General features: G+C 41.7%; 1 protein-coding gene across 9 annotated transcripts in view; it reads right to left on the minus strand.

Annotated features, from left to right (window-relative positions):
• Positions 1-409: 409 nt before the first annotated feature.
• The window catches only part of ZC3H14 (zinc finger CCCH-type containing 14), a 58,201-nt gene continuing 40,683 nt past the window's right edge, over positions 410-17,927 (minus strand). For 5 of the 9 annotated variants that reach the window (XM_056133709.1, XM_056133707.1, XM_056133708.1 and 2 more), the window contains 7 exons: positions 11,427-11,586; positions 10,474-10,706; positions 4,916-5,036; positions 3,884-4,020; positions 3,345-3,433; positions 1,933-2,039; positions 410-1,490 (listed from right to left, as the gene is read on the minus strand). In XM_056133709.1, the coding sequence (XP_055989684.1) occupies positions 1,484-1,490; positions 1,933-2,039; positions 3,345-3,433; positions 3,884-4,020; positions 4,916-5,036; positions 10,474-10,706; positions 11,427-11,586 (854 nt within the window). In that variant the 3' untranslated portion in view covers positions 410-1,483. The remainder of the gene's footprint in view (positions 1,491-1,932; positions 2,040-3,344; positions 3,434-3,883; positions 4,021-4,915; positions 5,037-10,473; positions 10,707-11,426; positions 11,587-17,927) is intronic. The other 4 variants (XM_056133715.1, XM_056133711.1, XM_056133713.1 and 1 more) reach the window with 1 other exon arrangement.

The raw sequence follows: 17,927 nt of genomic DNA on the forward strand, positions 1-17,927 counted from the left end.
CACAAAAAATCAGATTCTGGAAATAGAATTTCATTTCTCCTGCAGGAGAAACCAAGTGTTTTAAGTGATACTGGAGTGAACAAAATGCCTTAGTTCGATGGTATACACTTTCGTAATGAAGTATCATCTCACTCAGACCTCTGTAAATTCACAACAAATCATAACTTATAAAATGGCTTAGTATATAAATCTTCTCCCAATGGAAAAGCAATGGCAACCAAATAGTGTTGGTTTTATGCTCTAAATTCTGAACTTTTACATGTTTTATTATCCCTTGAGTATTTCACTAAAACAGAAACAAATTTTTATTTAAATAGTCCTGAGAATATTTAAATCTTTATCCCTTTTGCACTAATTTATTCTTTTCTATCCAACTTTCAGCTTTATTAAAAAAAAATACTACATCGTCTTTAGAATCAGTAATATTATTTAATTCTAAAGCATGACACATCTTGCCTTAACAATTTTTAAAATTACACACAAAACTCTGTATATTTAACTCAATAGTCCAGAATTACAGTCCTAATTAGCAGTTCACCATCTGACCTCTGAAATTATACAGTCTGCCATTTAAAATACACTATTTTAAATCTAATTTTACATTAAAAAATTATTCTTCGGAAATAACTATTTTCTGTGGACTTATTTCTGAGAATATTTTTCAGAACGTGAGTACATATGTATAGGCATCATCTTGTGAGTTTAAAATCTGTTTTCTATATCTTATGTATAAAAAGTTGTAAAAACTTTTGTGTAATTTTATGGTAATACAGTTCCCCAAAATAATTTTTAAAAGCATACACACTTACAGTATATGAAAGAAGTTTTAAGGAACTGTTTATAATTTTTTGCATTTGCCATTACAGATGTTTTCACCATATATGAAACCACCGCCTCACTCATCCCCACTCAGGAGGCCAGGAGACCAGTCACTGGGAACCTTTTATAGGCATTCAACCTGAGAAGCCTACATTATCATGCTTTTTGAACTAATCTCAAAAAAGATTAACTAGTTTAAGAGCCTTAGCACTTCTGGACACTTATTTTCATGGTCGATTATGTTTTACATGAAACTTTGGAAAAGTCAAAGTAGCAGCCCAACTTGTGAAATTAAGGACACTGCCCAACTCTCTTTTTTATACACATAGCAGCCAGCTCTCTGTAGAATATTAGTACTGATATCACATTGTAAATGCTGATACCTGAAACAGCAGTGTAATAAGCACACCTCAAATGTTTTAATAGAACTCAACTTTTCCTTAGACTGTCTTCATAAACAAAACAAAACAAACAAAACACACCCAATATTAAAACCACTTAATAAACCTACAAACTTGAAAAATTAGACACTTCAAATAGGCATAAACTTCATATTATGAAAGCAATATATTCCAAGTTTCAAGATATGACAAGTTCTGTAGAGTATTTTTCAGCAGATGGAAACTTTCAAACTCCATGATCTTCTGCCAGGTAGGACTGGGTGTTACTCACTGAACAAAACAAAAATATTTTAAATTAACTGCTTGCATTCACATGTACCATATTCCTCAACAGAGCAAGCTGAGTATTTTTCAGACACAGACAGTATTTGTTCTATAGGTTAAAACAAAAGACAACAGACATATAAAAGGTAGTAACACATAACTGAAATTACAAGTCAAACGAAAAAATCATTTAAAACTGCTTTCAATGTTTTACCATTAGTAATATCCACGAAACTGTTGAGATTTGTAACCAGTATTTAGCTCTTGGGAAGGCCTTGGTAGAAAATTCTAACCTGCCATAAACTACTTTTCCAAAGGGACCCTGGTACAATTCAACAAAGAGTCTAAAATGTTATTCCCCACCCCACCCCCGAAACTAGTATATATCTAAGATACTACTAATTAGGAAAGTATTTGAAATGACGCAAAACCTGATTTTAAGTATTACCTGGTTTGGGGTCGAATCCATTTCAAGGCATGTCGTGGTGGCACAGCAATTGTGGGATGATAAAAGGTGCAGTCAGGCCGTGTACACTGCGTGTTAAATCTACAATGCTGAATAAATAAGTGTTTCAGCAGGTGCAAAATACAAATAAACACAAATCTGAGATGACAGTAAACAGCCTACCCAAACATTTACAAGGAAAAAGATATTTTTATTGTGGGCCAAAGAGTGTAGCCTGTACAGGTAGTACTTGCCTTGCATGTAGCCAGCCTGGGTTTGATGCTGGGAACCCCCAATGATACCCTGAGCCCATGGAGTGATCCCTGAGCACCAAGTCAGGAATAAGTCCTCAGCACAGTCAGGTGTGGTTCCTAACACCCTCCCCCAACCCCCCCCAAAATACGTAAGATCTCTATCAGTTACTTATTTACTAAGTCTTGAAATCTTACTCAGATAAACAATAAAACTTCAAAGGGAGCCTTCACATACAATACAAACTTTCTCCAATCAAAAAATAAGTCATGAGGCTGGAGCAATAGCACAGCGGGTAGGGCGTTTGCCTTGCACGCAGCCAACATGGCCGATACAGGTTCAATTCCCAGCATCCCATATGGTCCCCCGAGTACCGCCAGAAGCAATTCCTGAGTCCATGAGCCAGGAGTAACCCCTGACATCGCTGGGTGTGACCCAAAAAGCAAAAAAACAAACAAGTCATCCCTGCACATTCCGCCCAAATCTCTGAGAAGCTTCACTTACTATGCCCAACTGTAGTTTGAGAAAACTAGAAAGCCTTTCAGACAAGTGATTACTATTTTGGGCTGGAGCGACAGCAAAGTGGGTAGGGTGTTTGCCCTGCACACGGCAAACCTGCATTTGATTCCTCCGTCCCTCTCGGAGAGCTCCAAAAGCTACCAAGAGTATCCCGCCCGCACGGCAGAGCCTAGCAAGCTCCCCGTGGCATATTCGATATGCCAAAAGCAGTAACAAGTCTCATGAGGGAGACGTTACTGGTGCCCGCTCGAGCAAATCGATGAACAAAGGGAGGACAGTGCTACAGCGCTACTATTTTGGACAGGTCCTACACAATGAGAAACTAAAGTGGGGAAATATCAACTAATCTTAATCCCACAGACAAAGCATCAGTCCAAATATGGATGCTACTGAAAAGTGCTATTATTCACGTCTCAGTTCAGGAATGAAGCCGGGGTGGGGGGGATCGGAGCGGAGGAAAAAAATCACCACGAAAGGCATGAGGAAACGTAAACCCCACTAGCAAGGTAAGGACTCAACATGAACAGTTTGAGACCACTTAAGGCAACAGATGGGGGCAAGATGACATTTCAATTTGCAGGGATTTTCTAAATCTCGAAATTCAAAAATTTTCATTAAATTCATGTTAAAAAAATAAGTCTTACTTTTGGATGATAGAAGGGACATTCCATTTTCTTACAAGCTGGGAAGTAACGGCAGAGCTGACTATTAGAAGGTGGTGTTGGTGTCGTAACTGAGACAAAAAGACAAAGATTAATTAAATTTACCTGACAAAAAGTTTTCCATTACCATATTAAGTGAGGGCTCATGGGACCGATATTAGCAGACAATGAGCAGGACAGAACACCGCTCAAATGGTAGAGCACATGCTTCGGGCACATCTGAGGTCCTGGGTCCAATGAATCCTATTCTCATGTTTCCATCCCCTCGATGCCAGAAGTAGCATAAAAACAGACAAGTTTTAACAAAAACAAATTAATAAAAAATGAGGTAGTTGGAGATCACTACTCATGGCAAGTACTTCAGAACACATTAAGATAGATTTGGCGTATTTGCCTCTTGCTTTAAAAACACTGACTCTGGCAGAATGATTTTTAGAACTGTTCCTTTTTAATTCAGTTACACTCTTAAAAAAAAAAAAAAACAAACTAAAACTAAGGCAGTTGTTCACAAAGTCACTAACCTGGTTTTGGAGGCAGGACTGGAAGCCTTCTACTCAGATGAGTAAAGGGACAATCTGGTTTCGTACACTTTGCATCATATTTACAATTTGGATGAACAAACAAACATTTTTCAGCAAACTTACAATTGGGGAAAGCTCTATTAAAAAAAAAAGAAAGATTATTCACACTCGTGCTCCACATTTTTACTCTTTTTAAGAGGGATGTTACTGGTTTTGAGAAGCAGAGAAATATCAAAGAACAAAGCAATATTTGATTTCTTAATGTTAAGCCTGATATCAAAATAGGGCATGACAATCTATCCCAAAGCCTAAACAACATTATTTTTTCAACTCATCCCTAAGCCATTATGAAAGACAGAAGGGGGGAGGAGAGATTTCATCTATACAACATTAAAAAAAAATTTTTTTTTCTCAATTGAAAACTAAAACCGGGGCTGGAGTGATAGTATAGTGAGTAGGGCATTTGCCTTGCACACAGCCAACCCCGGTTTGATTTCCAACATCCGATATGGTCCCTGGAACACCGCCAGGAGTAATTTCTGTGTACAGAGCCAGGAGTAACCCCTGAGGGTCCACCTGAGCATCACTGGGGGTGGCTCAAAAAGCCAAAAAGTAAAATAAATAAATAATTCCGAAAACTAGAACTATCCCCCAAAGTTCATTCCACTAAATCATCTAGAAAGATAAACTTCACCCTAGTCCAAAATATTTCTTCATGTATAACTTTTCCCCCAATGCCTTAAACTCAATGTATACCTGTATACCTCTAGAAACAAAGCATACAAACTAGGGCAGATATCCCATTCTTCTTGAACAGAGAGAATTCTCAGGAAGCTGTTCTTTCGATATATTCCATAGGTCTGAGACAAGTAGCCTCCTACCATCATCTCCCACCAGCCAATAAGCAAGGATATTAATCTGCTCCACTGGAGAAGGTCAGAGAAAGCATCACTGCCTCGCGCTGTCCATAGGAAATCATAATAAACTATTAAGAAATTAACCTGAAACCAGGGTAGATTTGCAACTACTTACTTGCAAGGTGAAACCGGATGATGATAAGCACACTCATCCCCATTTTTACAGGCAGGCCAATACTTGCACCTCTCTAAAAGCTTTTCTGGTTTCTGTACCACACTCAGTTCGCTCATCTCAGCTGTAAGAGGAAAAGAATTAAAAGCATCTCATTAATCACGATCAATTCAGTATACCGAACCTCTAACAAAAGTCCCTTAACAGTTCTCGGGCCCGAGCAGTATAGTTCAGTGGGTAGAGTGCTTGCCTTGCACAAGTCAATAAAATGGAAACAAAAAAGGTACAGAAAAGGAGCTTGCCTTGCACACTGGCATCACATATGGTGAACCAAGCAATGTCAACAGTTATTCCTCAATGCCAAGCTAGGAGTAACTCCTGGGCACTGTTGGGTGTGGCCCAAAAACAAAACAAAAAGATGTATTTTTCAAACTATTTTCTTCTGTGTCAACAGTCACAGAAAATAAACGAGGTCTAAGGGTCTGATTAACACTAATAAAAAAATTCCTGTAAAAGATTATTAGGAAGTAAACTTCCATTCTGACTGAGAGAAGTAAATGAACAGTGGGATTCCAATAGAGTAAAAATTCTTACCAAAAACTCAAATTCCTATTTTTAGAGCTGCACTAATGTAAAAGAGAGGAAAGATGACAATGCAGGAAGTCAATAAAATGGAAACAAAAAAACAAGAGGACAGAAAGGGAGTTTGCCTTGCACACAAACAAGGGTTTGATCCTCAGCATGGCACACGGTCCACTTCACCCCTGCCAGGAGTGATCCCTTAGCACCACCCGGTGTGGCCCAAAAATGAAAAATAAAACCAAAAAACTCTATAAACACAAACTGTATGATTAAGTATAAATTCATATTTTCCCGTTTACTCAAGGAAAACAGCGTTCGCAAATCCAAGGCACTAGTTCACATGAATATCCAAAGAGGGAGGGAAGATTTTTACCTCAAAAGGTAAGCTTCAGCAGATCAGCCAGATGGAGCCTGGCTGGTGTCAGATGACCCAAGGTAGAAAGTTCTAAGGTGGAGGAAGACTCAAACACTGGCAAGAGCCAGCCCTATCCCCACAGCACACAGCAGCTCACTCAGTACATGACGATGCACATGAATGCCAATTACTTTCACACAAACAGTTTCATTTTTCAGAAAGCCCCGCAAACCTTCAGGCAATACATATGAATTTTAAATGCTGGCAAAGAATTCAATTTAAAATAAAGAAGCCAAAAATAAAATTCATATAGAACTGGCACAAGGAGGGGTGACAATTCGTGCCCCGTCATAAGTTCTAGACACCCCACCCCCGCCCTAGTTATCATGAAAGCTAGGGTAACAGACAAAAGCAAGCATCACACTTGCAACCGTATCTCTCCACATCTCTTGCCTCATCCAGTTCAGACATGCAAATTTGGTTCTGTAACTTACTGGCGCTCATTCATAAGACACCTAGCAAATGTTAGATCAAACTGTGAACTTCGGTTTCCTCAGTTATAAAAAGGGAAAATGTCTTCCTTTTAAGATTATGTGAAAACAAGAGAAACAGGCAACCAAGAATAACCTAAGAAGCATAGCAATTAGTATTCTAAGGACATATTACTCCTGGGTTTGAACCGCAGGCTTATGTCCAGGAGAGGAAAACACACAGATGCAGACAGGAGCAGAAGCTACTACTTGATAATGTTTTAAAAAGAACGAGCAGCTGGGGCTGGGGGAAACAGCACAAAGCCTGGGGCATACTTCGCAAGCAGAAGGTCCAAGTTCAATCCTCAGCACCACACGAGCCTCTGAGCACTGCCAGGAGTGACTCCTGACTGCTTGGAAGGCCCAGCAAAATAAGATATAGCAAAGCGATTGAGTAGGTTATAAATGTGGGTATGCAAGAGGCTCAGGTTCAACCCTCACCAATGTAAGGTCTCACCCCACCACCACCAACAACTGGCATGACAAGCTCAAAGTGGCCCCTAAGCACCACCCCAAAACTTTTTTAAGAAAGTTTCTTTAGTCTCAAATCAAACCAGATAGGGCCAGAAGAAACAGTTTCCATAAAACCCAAGTTGTGTTTATATCACCATGCAGAGAAAAGTGCCTTACCCTCCGGAAGAAAAGGCTCTGTGTTTTTTCCCAATTTATTTGGCCTATGGTGCCCTTTCCGGAAACCACTCAGTACCGCCCCCACCCCCGGAAATCTACATTAAGTGAACAAAGTGCCCCCCAACTGCATCCAAGGCTACTATCACTTTAGTGCTTCTCCCCAAACTCCTGGCAGATCAGCCACCCACCCTGTGAAATACTGCTTTAGACCGGTGTGTCTCTCAATTTTTTACTGACTACAGCCCCTTCTGACCTTTTCTACTTCCTGTGCCACCCCCACCTCCATCCTACTGGCTGGTCACCTAATCTCATGCTGTGCCCCACCACCCTATTTACTCTATTTTCATCCATGGCCCCTCAAAATCTCCTGGGGTCCCCATGGGATACACAACAGCATACCTGGACCGGAGAATGCAGGCCAACTGAAACAAGTTAAAAGAATACCAGAAAACAGACCAGTAGTTAAGATACTCCCAGCAAGATAGCACTAAACACACAAAAGCTTTATCTGATGAAAATGATACATCCCAACTTTGCTTTTAATAAAGCAATTCAACATTTTCCGTTGAGGCCAGAGGGGCCAGGCAGTAAGGCACTCAACCTTACTTACATCCTGCTGACCCTGGCCCCAAAGCCCAACACCACATATTTTGTGCCCAACCTTGCCACCCAACCCAATAAAACCCCCAATATTTTCTGTACCTGTTTATAGAGAAAAATTTACTTTATACTGCAAGCAACAAAATCTATACTGCCTGTAGGGTGGCTTAAAACAGATGCGTCTATGAAACAACAGAGAAGAAAAACACCAAAAGCAATTACATGGTTGGGGGAAACAATGTAGAAACTATTTCCTACAATCTCTGGCACAGCCGCACTGATCCTGAACAGAGAGATGTGACCTGGCTGGCTATCTCTGGAAAGGGTCACTCGCCTCATGCATCATCTAGCTCTTAACAGCTACTAAAGATGAAAGCAACAGTAAAGGAGGCTCGGCTTTCTCCGCAACGGGCAAAGCACAGTTCTTATTTGGCCTGGACATGAACCTTTTTTTTTTGCTTTTTGGGTCACACCCGGCGATGCACAGGGGTTATTCCTGGCTCTGCACTCAGGAATTACTCCTGGCGGTGCTCGGCAGACCATATAGGATGCTGGGAATTGAACCCAGGTCGGCCGCGTGCAAGGCAAACGCCCTACCCGCTGTGCTATCACTCCAGCCCCTGTACATGAACTTTTACTAACATGTTACTGTGTCGATGCTATGACAAATATACCAACAAAGCCTACCACGAACATATTCCTTTCAATAAAATTACGATCCTGGGGCCAGGCTTGTTGCTCAAATGGTAGCAACACATACCTTGCATGGGTGAGGCCTTGGGTTCAACCCTAGCATGCCCCTAGAAATTACTGTTAAGGGGTCGGAGCAATAGCATAGCGGGTAGGGCGTTTACCTTGCACACAGCCGAACTGGGTTCGATCCCCGGCATCCCATATGGTCCCCCAAGCATCGCCAGGAGTAATTCCTGAGTGCAAAGCCAGGAATAACCCCTGAGCATCACTGGGTGTGACCCAAAAAAGCAAAAAAAAAAAAAGAAAGAAAGAAATTACCGTTAAGTCTGGCCTGGTGGTCCCTTGAACCAGAGCACCATCCGAGACATCCCCCAAGGACAGCCAGTAGTCATCCGACAACGAACAATAATTGTAAGAAAATTGGAACCTAGATATACAAAACTTAAGCCACCAAAATAAAAAGAAAAAAAAACATAATTTTCCCATAAATTTAGACCAAATACATAGGAATCAAGAAATCAGCTCTGCTGGGGACAGTGATAATACAGCAAGCGCCCTTGAACACAGCAGACCCGATTCAATCCCCAGCATGCCATGGTCCCCCATGCATCACCACGATTGATTCCCAAGTGCACAGCCTGGTAGGAAGCCCTGAGCATTACCAGCAGTGGCCCACAAACCAAACAAAATTAAAGAAATCAGTACTGCATGACTATTACAGTACTTACCATCTTTCTGACCACTCAAAACTGCTCCTTCTAGGCCTGATTCCCCATCCCAAAAGGTTCCCCACTATGCACTACATTAGAACAGCCCCAAGCACCCTCTCCAGATTTTTCTTCCTTTTGTTAGAATTTTTAAGCCCTTCACCAAACAAAATCATGCATCACATCAATGACTCAGAACAGAAAAAAAAGCGTTTAGCTCTAAATAGTAATTATTGATGTTACTATACTCATGCATGATCTCCCCCTAAAGACTATACTTTTTTCTTTTTTTGGGGGGGGGGGTTCAAATCCAGTTGTGATCAGGGCTTATTCCTGGCTCTGCACTCACAGATCACTCCTGGCAGATCTCAGGAAACCATAAAGGGTGCTGGGGATAGAGCAGGAGTCAGCTGCATGCAAGGCAAGTGCCCTACCAGCTTGTGCTATCACTTCAGCTACTCTGGTTTATATTTTTAATGACTAAGATATTTAATATTTGCCTAATGCTGCCAAGAACTGCTTTCGAAAAATCTCAACCCACGATGATATTCTTAATACTACTCAGTCTTAATGTTCAGGTTTTTTCACCCCTGCCTAAGAAGTGTTTCTAGAAATGTTAGAAGGTGTGAGGAGCCATTATTTCCTATCATGAAAGAAAATGAACAGCAGTGTTGCAGCTGCCACTGGCAACAAGGGAACCATAAACCACAGCAATAGTACAGCGGGTAAGGGACTTGCCCTGCATACAGAGAGCCTGGGTTCAATCCCCAGCAGGGATATGGTACTCCAAGCACTGCCAGGAGTCATTCCTGATTGCAGAGCCAGGAGCAGGCCTGAGCATCACCAGTGTGGCCACAACATACACATACACCCAGAGAGAAAGAGAGAAAGGAGGAGTGGGAGAGGGAGATGGGGGTCAAGGGAGTGAGAGGGAGGAAGAGGGAGGGAGAAAGAGAGAGAGGCAACAATAATAAGGCTTGCCTGCCTCAAAGTCAGTGAACTGAGTTCATGTAAAATTTATATTTCAACACTAATTTTCACAGATCTTTCATAAAATTCTAATTCTAAATTCATTCACCTGTCACCTCAATGACAACAGAGTATTAGTGATTGGTGACACGGGGGAAAATAGTTTCTAAGGGTGGGGGGGAGGCAAACAAGGCACTAAGAATGATGGTTCACTTTTATAACAAGCATAATTAAGAGATAATTTTGGCTTCTACAGCTGAACTCCATTTTAGCTGGAATAATAGTCTGCTGCAAAATATATACAGAAACAGTCTCAAATTTAAGCAGATATTCTGTCAGGAAAAAGAAGAAAAAGGCCACTACTGAATTACAAATGGAAGCAAGGTCTCCCACTAACGTTCATTCAAAGGAGCGAAGCAGGTCAAAGAAACATGTCAAAGGTTTCCTGCACAAGGACAGCACCCAGAAAAGGTAAAATCTGAGCTCTCAACACACCGTTTGAAAAGCTACCATTTGGGTCATCAAGCTGCCTGCTCATCAGCTGCAGCTGCTGTGGGTGGAGGAGACCTTTGAGTCCCTTGTTTGAGGCTGCAGTTTGGTTTACAGGTTTCATTCCTTCAAAGCACATGTCCTCCTCTTGATCTGACATGTATCCTGGGGGGCTGGGGACACCATCCAGCGTCACTATAAACTTGGGACTTGCAGGTTTATCTGGTTGTACAAGATCTCTGCCAGACAGATAGAAAATACCAAAGAATTAGGGAAACAAACATAAAAAAAAAAAGCTGAGCCTAAAAGTATAAAAGTGTGCTTCAGCTGAACTACCTCAGAGGCCTCTCCAGAGTTGAGAGAGAGAGAGAGAGAGAGAGAGAGAGAGAGAGAGAGAGAGAGAGAGAGACTGGGTAAAGCTTCCAAGCAGATCATTAGTGGATTCCTGCTACCACCAGGTTACAGTCAACCACTGTGGCATCATCTCCCCTCAAGCCTGACCTTAGTCCATCTGCTCCTCAAAGGTCACAGAGAAATGATCAGAATACAATAGCCAGAAGTTCTCTTTGCTCTATTATTATGTCTGTTTATTTCTTTTTAAAACATTTAGTCCATTTTGGAAGAATCACCCCAACCTAATCTGTTCTCTCTAGAGATACCCTGATTTTGTATCACCTGGCTTTTAAAATGTCACTTCCTAGGTGAGCATAAAAAAAGAAACATATTAACAGGGCTAAATCATACTGAGTTCTCTGTAGGTTAATGGACTTCTCAATAAGAAAGATGAACTAGACTTTTTCAAAATATATCTTGGCTTGCAATCCCTGGCCCAACTCTTAAACCACTAAAGCGGTCTACACTGGGGATTAGGATGGGAAGGAGGGAAGCTGGAAACGAATGGTTAACCTGCACTATCTAATCAAAACAAATAAGCTACACAAGAAAAAGAAACAATCTACCGTGTCTGCAAAAGGTGTCCTGAAAGTACCCGAAGGGAATCTGCAGTCTTCATGCCCGCCTCTTGGTGTGGTGCGACTACTATTTCCTCAGACAGCTTTGGCTTCTTCAGAATAAATGATCTTGTGTCTGCATGGACCATGGATTCCATGTCATAGTAATCTGAGCCAAAAAAATTGGCCACAAATGTTTACTATTGAATATACCTCGCATTCCCCGACATCACACATGTGAAAAAAAGAGTCAATCTTTTATATATTCTAATTATTTTCAAAGGAAAAATTACAGTTGTTCTACTCAGGAATTCTCTTCAGAAACTTATTCAGCTGCATTTTTTTTTGTGTGTCAAACATCTTTAAAAGTGTTCCTTTCCTTGTAGAAAACATTATCATCAAGGGATTATAACGAACATTTCATGTCTACAGTACAAGTTTCCCTATGAGGCATCTAACAGGATATTAACAATATAAACTTGAAAAAACAGTATTTTCTAAAACCATGGAGAAATAGCGTTCTAATGCTCCCTAAACTTTTGATAGACTTAAAAAATATTTTAAATCTCTTTTCACCTTGAACAGTAACTCAGAGAATACATCCTGATGAAAAGGATTCAAATGGCTTTCTGGTTATAAAGATTATCTTGAAAGAAATTTTTACAATAAATAGGTAATACAACAAAGAAAACAGGATTCAATGAAAATAAACACAGCTCACATCATTTACAACATGCTATCAAACCTCACTACGTTAATACAATAATACGAAAATCTGGAAGACAGAATGGAGAGGCATACCAATCAATATGCCCACCACCCAACTGACAAAAAATAATCAATTGTATATTCTATTGAACAGGAAGTAACAGAAATCAAAATTCATAGGATATTTCATTCATGGTTTTTCACTGAGCAAAAATTTATTTAACACCTGAGAGCACTGTGCAATACAAAAAGGATTAATGGAAAAATAGGTGTATGCATACAAAATTTCCTAAGAGTTTGCTCCAGAACAGGCATAAGCAAGGTGCTGAGAGAATACAACTTATTCCAGCTGGGGAGTCAAAGAAAAGCGCTTGCAGAGGGATTAAAAGAATAAACAGGAAGAAACTAGTAGGAAAAGTGAATTTAAGAACAGAGAGAGCACTTCAGGTGAAGGAAGGCACAGGAAAGCTGGAGGCATTTCTAAATCCTCAGACACAGGGAACTGGAAGAATGTTGAGAAATGAGGTGTGGCTGTGGGGGGTGTGTATAGTGAACGGAGGTGGTGACTGCAACGAAGATGAGGCTGAAAGTATGTTGTGTATGCTAGAGAGTTTGGATTCTAGAAGGAACAAGGAATTAAGAAAAATTTACATGCAAATTATGGGAAAAAAAACTGGTTTTTAAAAAAGTGTTAAGAATGGACTGGAAACCTTGATCTCACTTCTGAGAAACAGTATGTGGAAAATGATCACACTAAATGAGGAGAAAGATCAATGGACTGAGCATGTGTTGTCATGCAGGATGCGCAAGTTTGAAGGCTGGGTCAATCCGAGCACCACATGGTCGCCCAGGAAGTGACTCCCAAGCAGTAAGTCAGAAGTGACCCCAAGCACTGTGGGTCCAAAAAAAAAAGAAAAAGAAAAAGAAAAACTTAAATTCTTAAATTAAATAACTAAATAGATTCATACGGGATAGATAGTTCAAAGGGGCAAAACACTTGCAATACAGAAAAGAAGTCTAAAGAATTTGATCCATGGCACCACATGTTCCCCTCAGAGTCAGGAGCAGCCCCTAATACAGTCCTCTCCCTGTCCCAAAGAATTCTTACCCCTTACCCTATTTTAACAGAACCAGGAGGTAAAGAAAAAACAATCCACCTTCCCATCAGTACCAGCATTTACCGGCAGTTGCATTTCCAACTACCACCCTAGGAGACCTAGCTTTCTTCCCCTCCAAAGGCAGTAGAGCTCAGAGAAATATGAGAGGAAATGGAGGAGAAGAGAAAGAACAAACTTTTAAGTACATTCATTATCTTGGGGAACTCACCCTCATCTCAACTTGGCAGTCTCCCTTCTGAAGGAGAGCTCATAACACTTTCTTATAGTTTCTTACTCCTTAAAGAAGTCCTTAAGAAGCACTTTGATTTCAAAAAAAAAGATAGAAAAATGCCATGCCTCCAAACAGACTTCATCATCCGAAACCAAGGTCACCAAGAACTAAACCTGCCAAAAATTTTAGGTATTCGGGTCTTTGTCACTGAAATCACCAAGCTTTCTCCCAAAGTCATGATGGCTACTTTCCCACAACTCCCTAAACGTCAAGAAGCCCCAGCAGTCATGCCCACGAACCACCTCCAGCACGGCCATGTAAGCTCACCTACTGGCCCTGCTCCAAACTCATACCTAAATCTTGAAAGAGATCAACCAGCAGCCAAAAGAATTCAATCACCCACTTATGGCTGAGATATCCAGGGCACCTGGGGGGGGGTCAGGCGGGAGGGGGTGTCAGTGTCCAGTGCCTGCCCAAACAGAACCCAGTGAACAATCACCATTTCCACACTCCAAAATCGCAGCCATGCCTCTGACCAGGCTCATCATCTCGAAACTGAGTTCACCGAAAAATTAACCTGCCAAGAATTTAGGCTAATGACTCAAAAGTAAGAGAAACCTCCGGACAAGAACTAAGTGCTGAAAGTAGGTAAAGGACCAAACATGGGCCATGGGCCAGAGCGATAGTACAGCAGTTAGGGCGTTTGCCTTGCATGCGGTAGAGACCCAGGTTGGATCCCCAACATCCCATATGGTCCCCCGAGCACTGCCAGGAGTAATTCCTGAGCATCGCTGAGTGTGACCCAAAAAGCCAAAAAAAAAAAAAAAAAAAAGACCATACATGATAACCTTTCATTATCTGTACTGCAAACCCATATGCCCAAAAGGAAGGAGGGAGAGAGGGAGGGAGGGAGGGGAGGAGGGGTGGTAAAGAGAGAGAGTGCATTCCAGAGGCAGGCTGGAGGGTGGGGTCGGGGCAGGAGGGAAACTGGACACATAGGTGGTGAGAAATTTACACTGGTGAAGGGACATGGGTGTTGGGACACTGTATGACTGAAACCCAATCCTGAACAACTTTGTAATTGTGTTGCTCATGATGATTAAATTAAAAAAATCTAGAGAGAAACAAATTTCAATTTTAGATTTATTAGGTTTGAAGTCTTTGTGGGATTCTTAGATGTTTAGGAATTTATCAGCGCTGATATTTGGAGGGGGGACTAACAAGTGGAAAGCGGGGCCTGGAGGTAACAGATGTAGTTAGGTGCTACCATCTCCCATTACATCCTCAGTGCGCCCAGGAAGAAGATCTTCCCTGTGTTAAAGATGACCATATTCAAATGAGCAAAGGCAGAATTCAGAATTGGATCCAAGACAACCTACTCTCCTTACTTCTCACTGTCCTCTACTCTTCCAGGCAAAGCTCTTGGGAAAATACGAAACGGATGAATGTAAACAATGCTGAAACTGGACACAGTAAAGCTAGGTTTTTTGGGTGTTTTTTTTGGGGAGGGGTCACACCCGGCAGTGCTCAGGGGTTACTCCTGACTCTACACTCAGGAATTACTCCTGGCAGTGCTCGGCGGACCACCTGGGATGCTGGGGATGGAATCCGGGTCGGCCGCATGCAAGGCAAACACCATACCTGCTGTACTATAGCTCCAGCCCCTAAAGTTAGTTTTTTAAGGTGATCAAGAAGCATAAAATGGGAGCTGCAAAGACTGTACAGTGCATAAAGCGCCTTCTATGTCGCTAACCCAGGTTCAATCTCCAGAATCCCATAGGTCATGTGAACCTGCCAGTGGTGATTCCTGAGTACAGAGCACCCTGAGCACCACTGGGAGTGGCTCAAAAACAACAAACATAGGAGGTAACAGGATAAAAAGGTTGAAGAATAGGAGCTGAAGCAGTGAAACAGCAGGCAGAGCACATTCTTTGTACAGCCAGGCTAGGTTTGAGCCCCAGCACCACATAAGGTCCTCTCACCCGAACAAACGTGATCCCTTGGGTCATGAATGCAGCCCGGGGGGGTGGAATGACAGGGAAGAAGGGGGGGAGAGGGGGAGAATTAATTACAGGGATTAGGTGCCTACTTTACTTGAGAACCCTACTTTAGAACACCTGCCATCAAATATGGTCCCTGAGCAAAGGGCTGGAGCAAACAGCACAGTGGTAGGGCATTTGCCTTGAGTGCAGCCAGCTGGGCAGAGCCAGGTTCGATTCCTCCACCCCTCTGGAGAGCCCGGCAAGCTACCAAAAGTATCTGGCCCGCATGGCAGAGCCTGCTCCCTGTGACATATTCAATATGCCAAACACAGTAACGAATCTCACAATGGAGACGTTACTGGGCCTGCTCAAGCAAATTGAAGAACAACTGGAGGACAGAGACAGTGAGCAACGTCAGGGGCTACTGGGGAGGGGGATGAGGCCACCAAACAGTACAGGGTTAAGGAACTTGCCGTGCATGGAACCAACCGCAACTTGACCCCCCACCACCATAAGGCCCCCCAACCTAGTATTGCCAGAAATGATGCCTGGGGGGCCCAGGAATAAGCCCTAAGCAAAAAAAGGTAAAAGGTAACATTTACATTTTTAAGTGGAAACTAAGTAGATCTTCAAAAGCTGCATCCTAAGCCAACACTGAAGCAATTCAGTAAGAACTCAAGAGATTTTCCAATTGTCTACAAAACTAGCAGCGTAGGCATACAGTAAAGTGGAAGCCGGGAGTGTTCTGATAGGCCGTGTGTGCAATTGCCCGCTGGAGAAGCAGTTCACCCTCAACTCCATCATATTTTCATTTGGCTCCTCACAGGTACCCCCGACCTCTATACTGAAGGCATATTCATCAGTGTTGCAGAGGCCGGTGGGTTAAGAATGCATCAAGGTCTCTGACTGGAGAGTGGACAACCAAGGAACTAAGAAATAAGAAAAACTGTTAAAAACAAAAATCCTGGTAAACCTGGATCATTTTCTCCCTTGGAAAATTAAAGATTTCTCTTAGACTCTTGAAAACGCAAAAAACAAAGGATCTTTGGGCAAAGGATGCCAGTCATATTGAAAGCAGAAGTATCCTTCTGAAAACAGGGAATGGGATTAAGTAATCATGATTATAGTAGTTAAAGTGGAGGTACGTACCCCGCCCCCCAGGTCACTTTCCCCACTTAAGATCCCAGAACCCTTACAGCCAGTCTATGACTTGAAAGGTCTTTCTTGGACTGGAGAGACAGCATAGCATGTAGGGTGTTTGTCTTGCACACGGATGACCCAGGTTCGATTCCCAGCAAACCATATGGTCCCCTGAGCACCGCCAGGATTAATAACTCCCGAGTGCATCGCCAGGTGTGACCCAAAAAGAAAAAAAAAAAAAAAAAAGAAGTCTTTCTTGGGAGAAGTCCATCAATCTAAGTGAAGAGACTACAGACAGTCACATAAGGGGCCCACAAACTAGATCCCTTTCCAACCTATATTTGAATGTAGTCAAAAGTTCTTCACTTCATCACCAATTGAGATTATAATCTACTTTTTAGTTCCACACTCAAATAAAACAACCCCAGACATCTGAGGAAAACTCATGAAAATCATCAAAACAAAGGACAAAGGAACAAACATTTAAAATGACTTTTAACATCCTTGAGGAAAAAGAAAATGACTCATGAAAATGAACTTTCATTTAAAAATGTAAACAGATATAATGAGTATGTAGAAACAAAGAGGTCCTCAGAAATAAAACATGATAGGAGGAGGTGAATGAAGAAGGTAATCATGTCTTATAAAACTATCTGATGCTTTAAAACTGTGCACTGTGGGTAAAAGTAAAAACCAAAGAAAACAAAAATATACAAAATCTGATGGAATAGATACAATTAATGCTAGCTTAAATGCCAAGTATTGTGAAAGAAAATAGTCTTATGGAGAAGACAAACTGGAATGCTGTAAGTGAGCGGGCAAAACTAAGGGTAAAGAACAAATACTTGGAGGGAGAAGGGCCAAGTCAGAACAGAGGCAGAAATTAAAGTTATAAGCAAATGCAATGCCAGAAGTGTTCCCCACTAACTAGAACCTGGCATCTACAGGTGACCCTTTGAGGGGTTAATCACATCTTTCTGAAACAAAAAGCTTTTGGGAAAAGATCAGGAACTATTAATGGTAGAGGCCTGACCTAGTGGGAAGACATCTCAGTGAAACACTTATTTGGAAAGCAGGGAGGGGAGAGGAAACTGCAAGAAAGATTTAGGGTTCCGTGTATCTAACGGCTCTCTTCCATAGACATCAGACAAGAAACCAGCAGGGGCTGGGCACTGACATACAGAACAATGGCAGTAGGCTCCAGTCCTGAAGTAGCCCATATACATGTCTGTGTGTTGAAAAGAAAGACAGAGAAATCATTAGTCTTTTGAAGACTAATAAGTTCTAGGTGTGGTCCTAGCAATGAGATTTGAAATTAAAGTGACAATAACGTTGTTCTTTAGGACACTGA

This window comes from Sorex fumeus, unplaced genomic scaffold (genome assembly GCF_029834395.1).
Source record: "Sorex fumeus unplaced genomic scaffold, SorFum_2.1 ptg000098l, whole genome shotgun sequence".
Lineage (NCBI taxonomy): Eukaryota > Metazoa > Chordata > Mammalia > Eulipotyphla > Soricidae > Sorex > Sorex fumeus.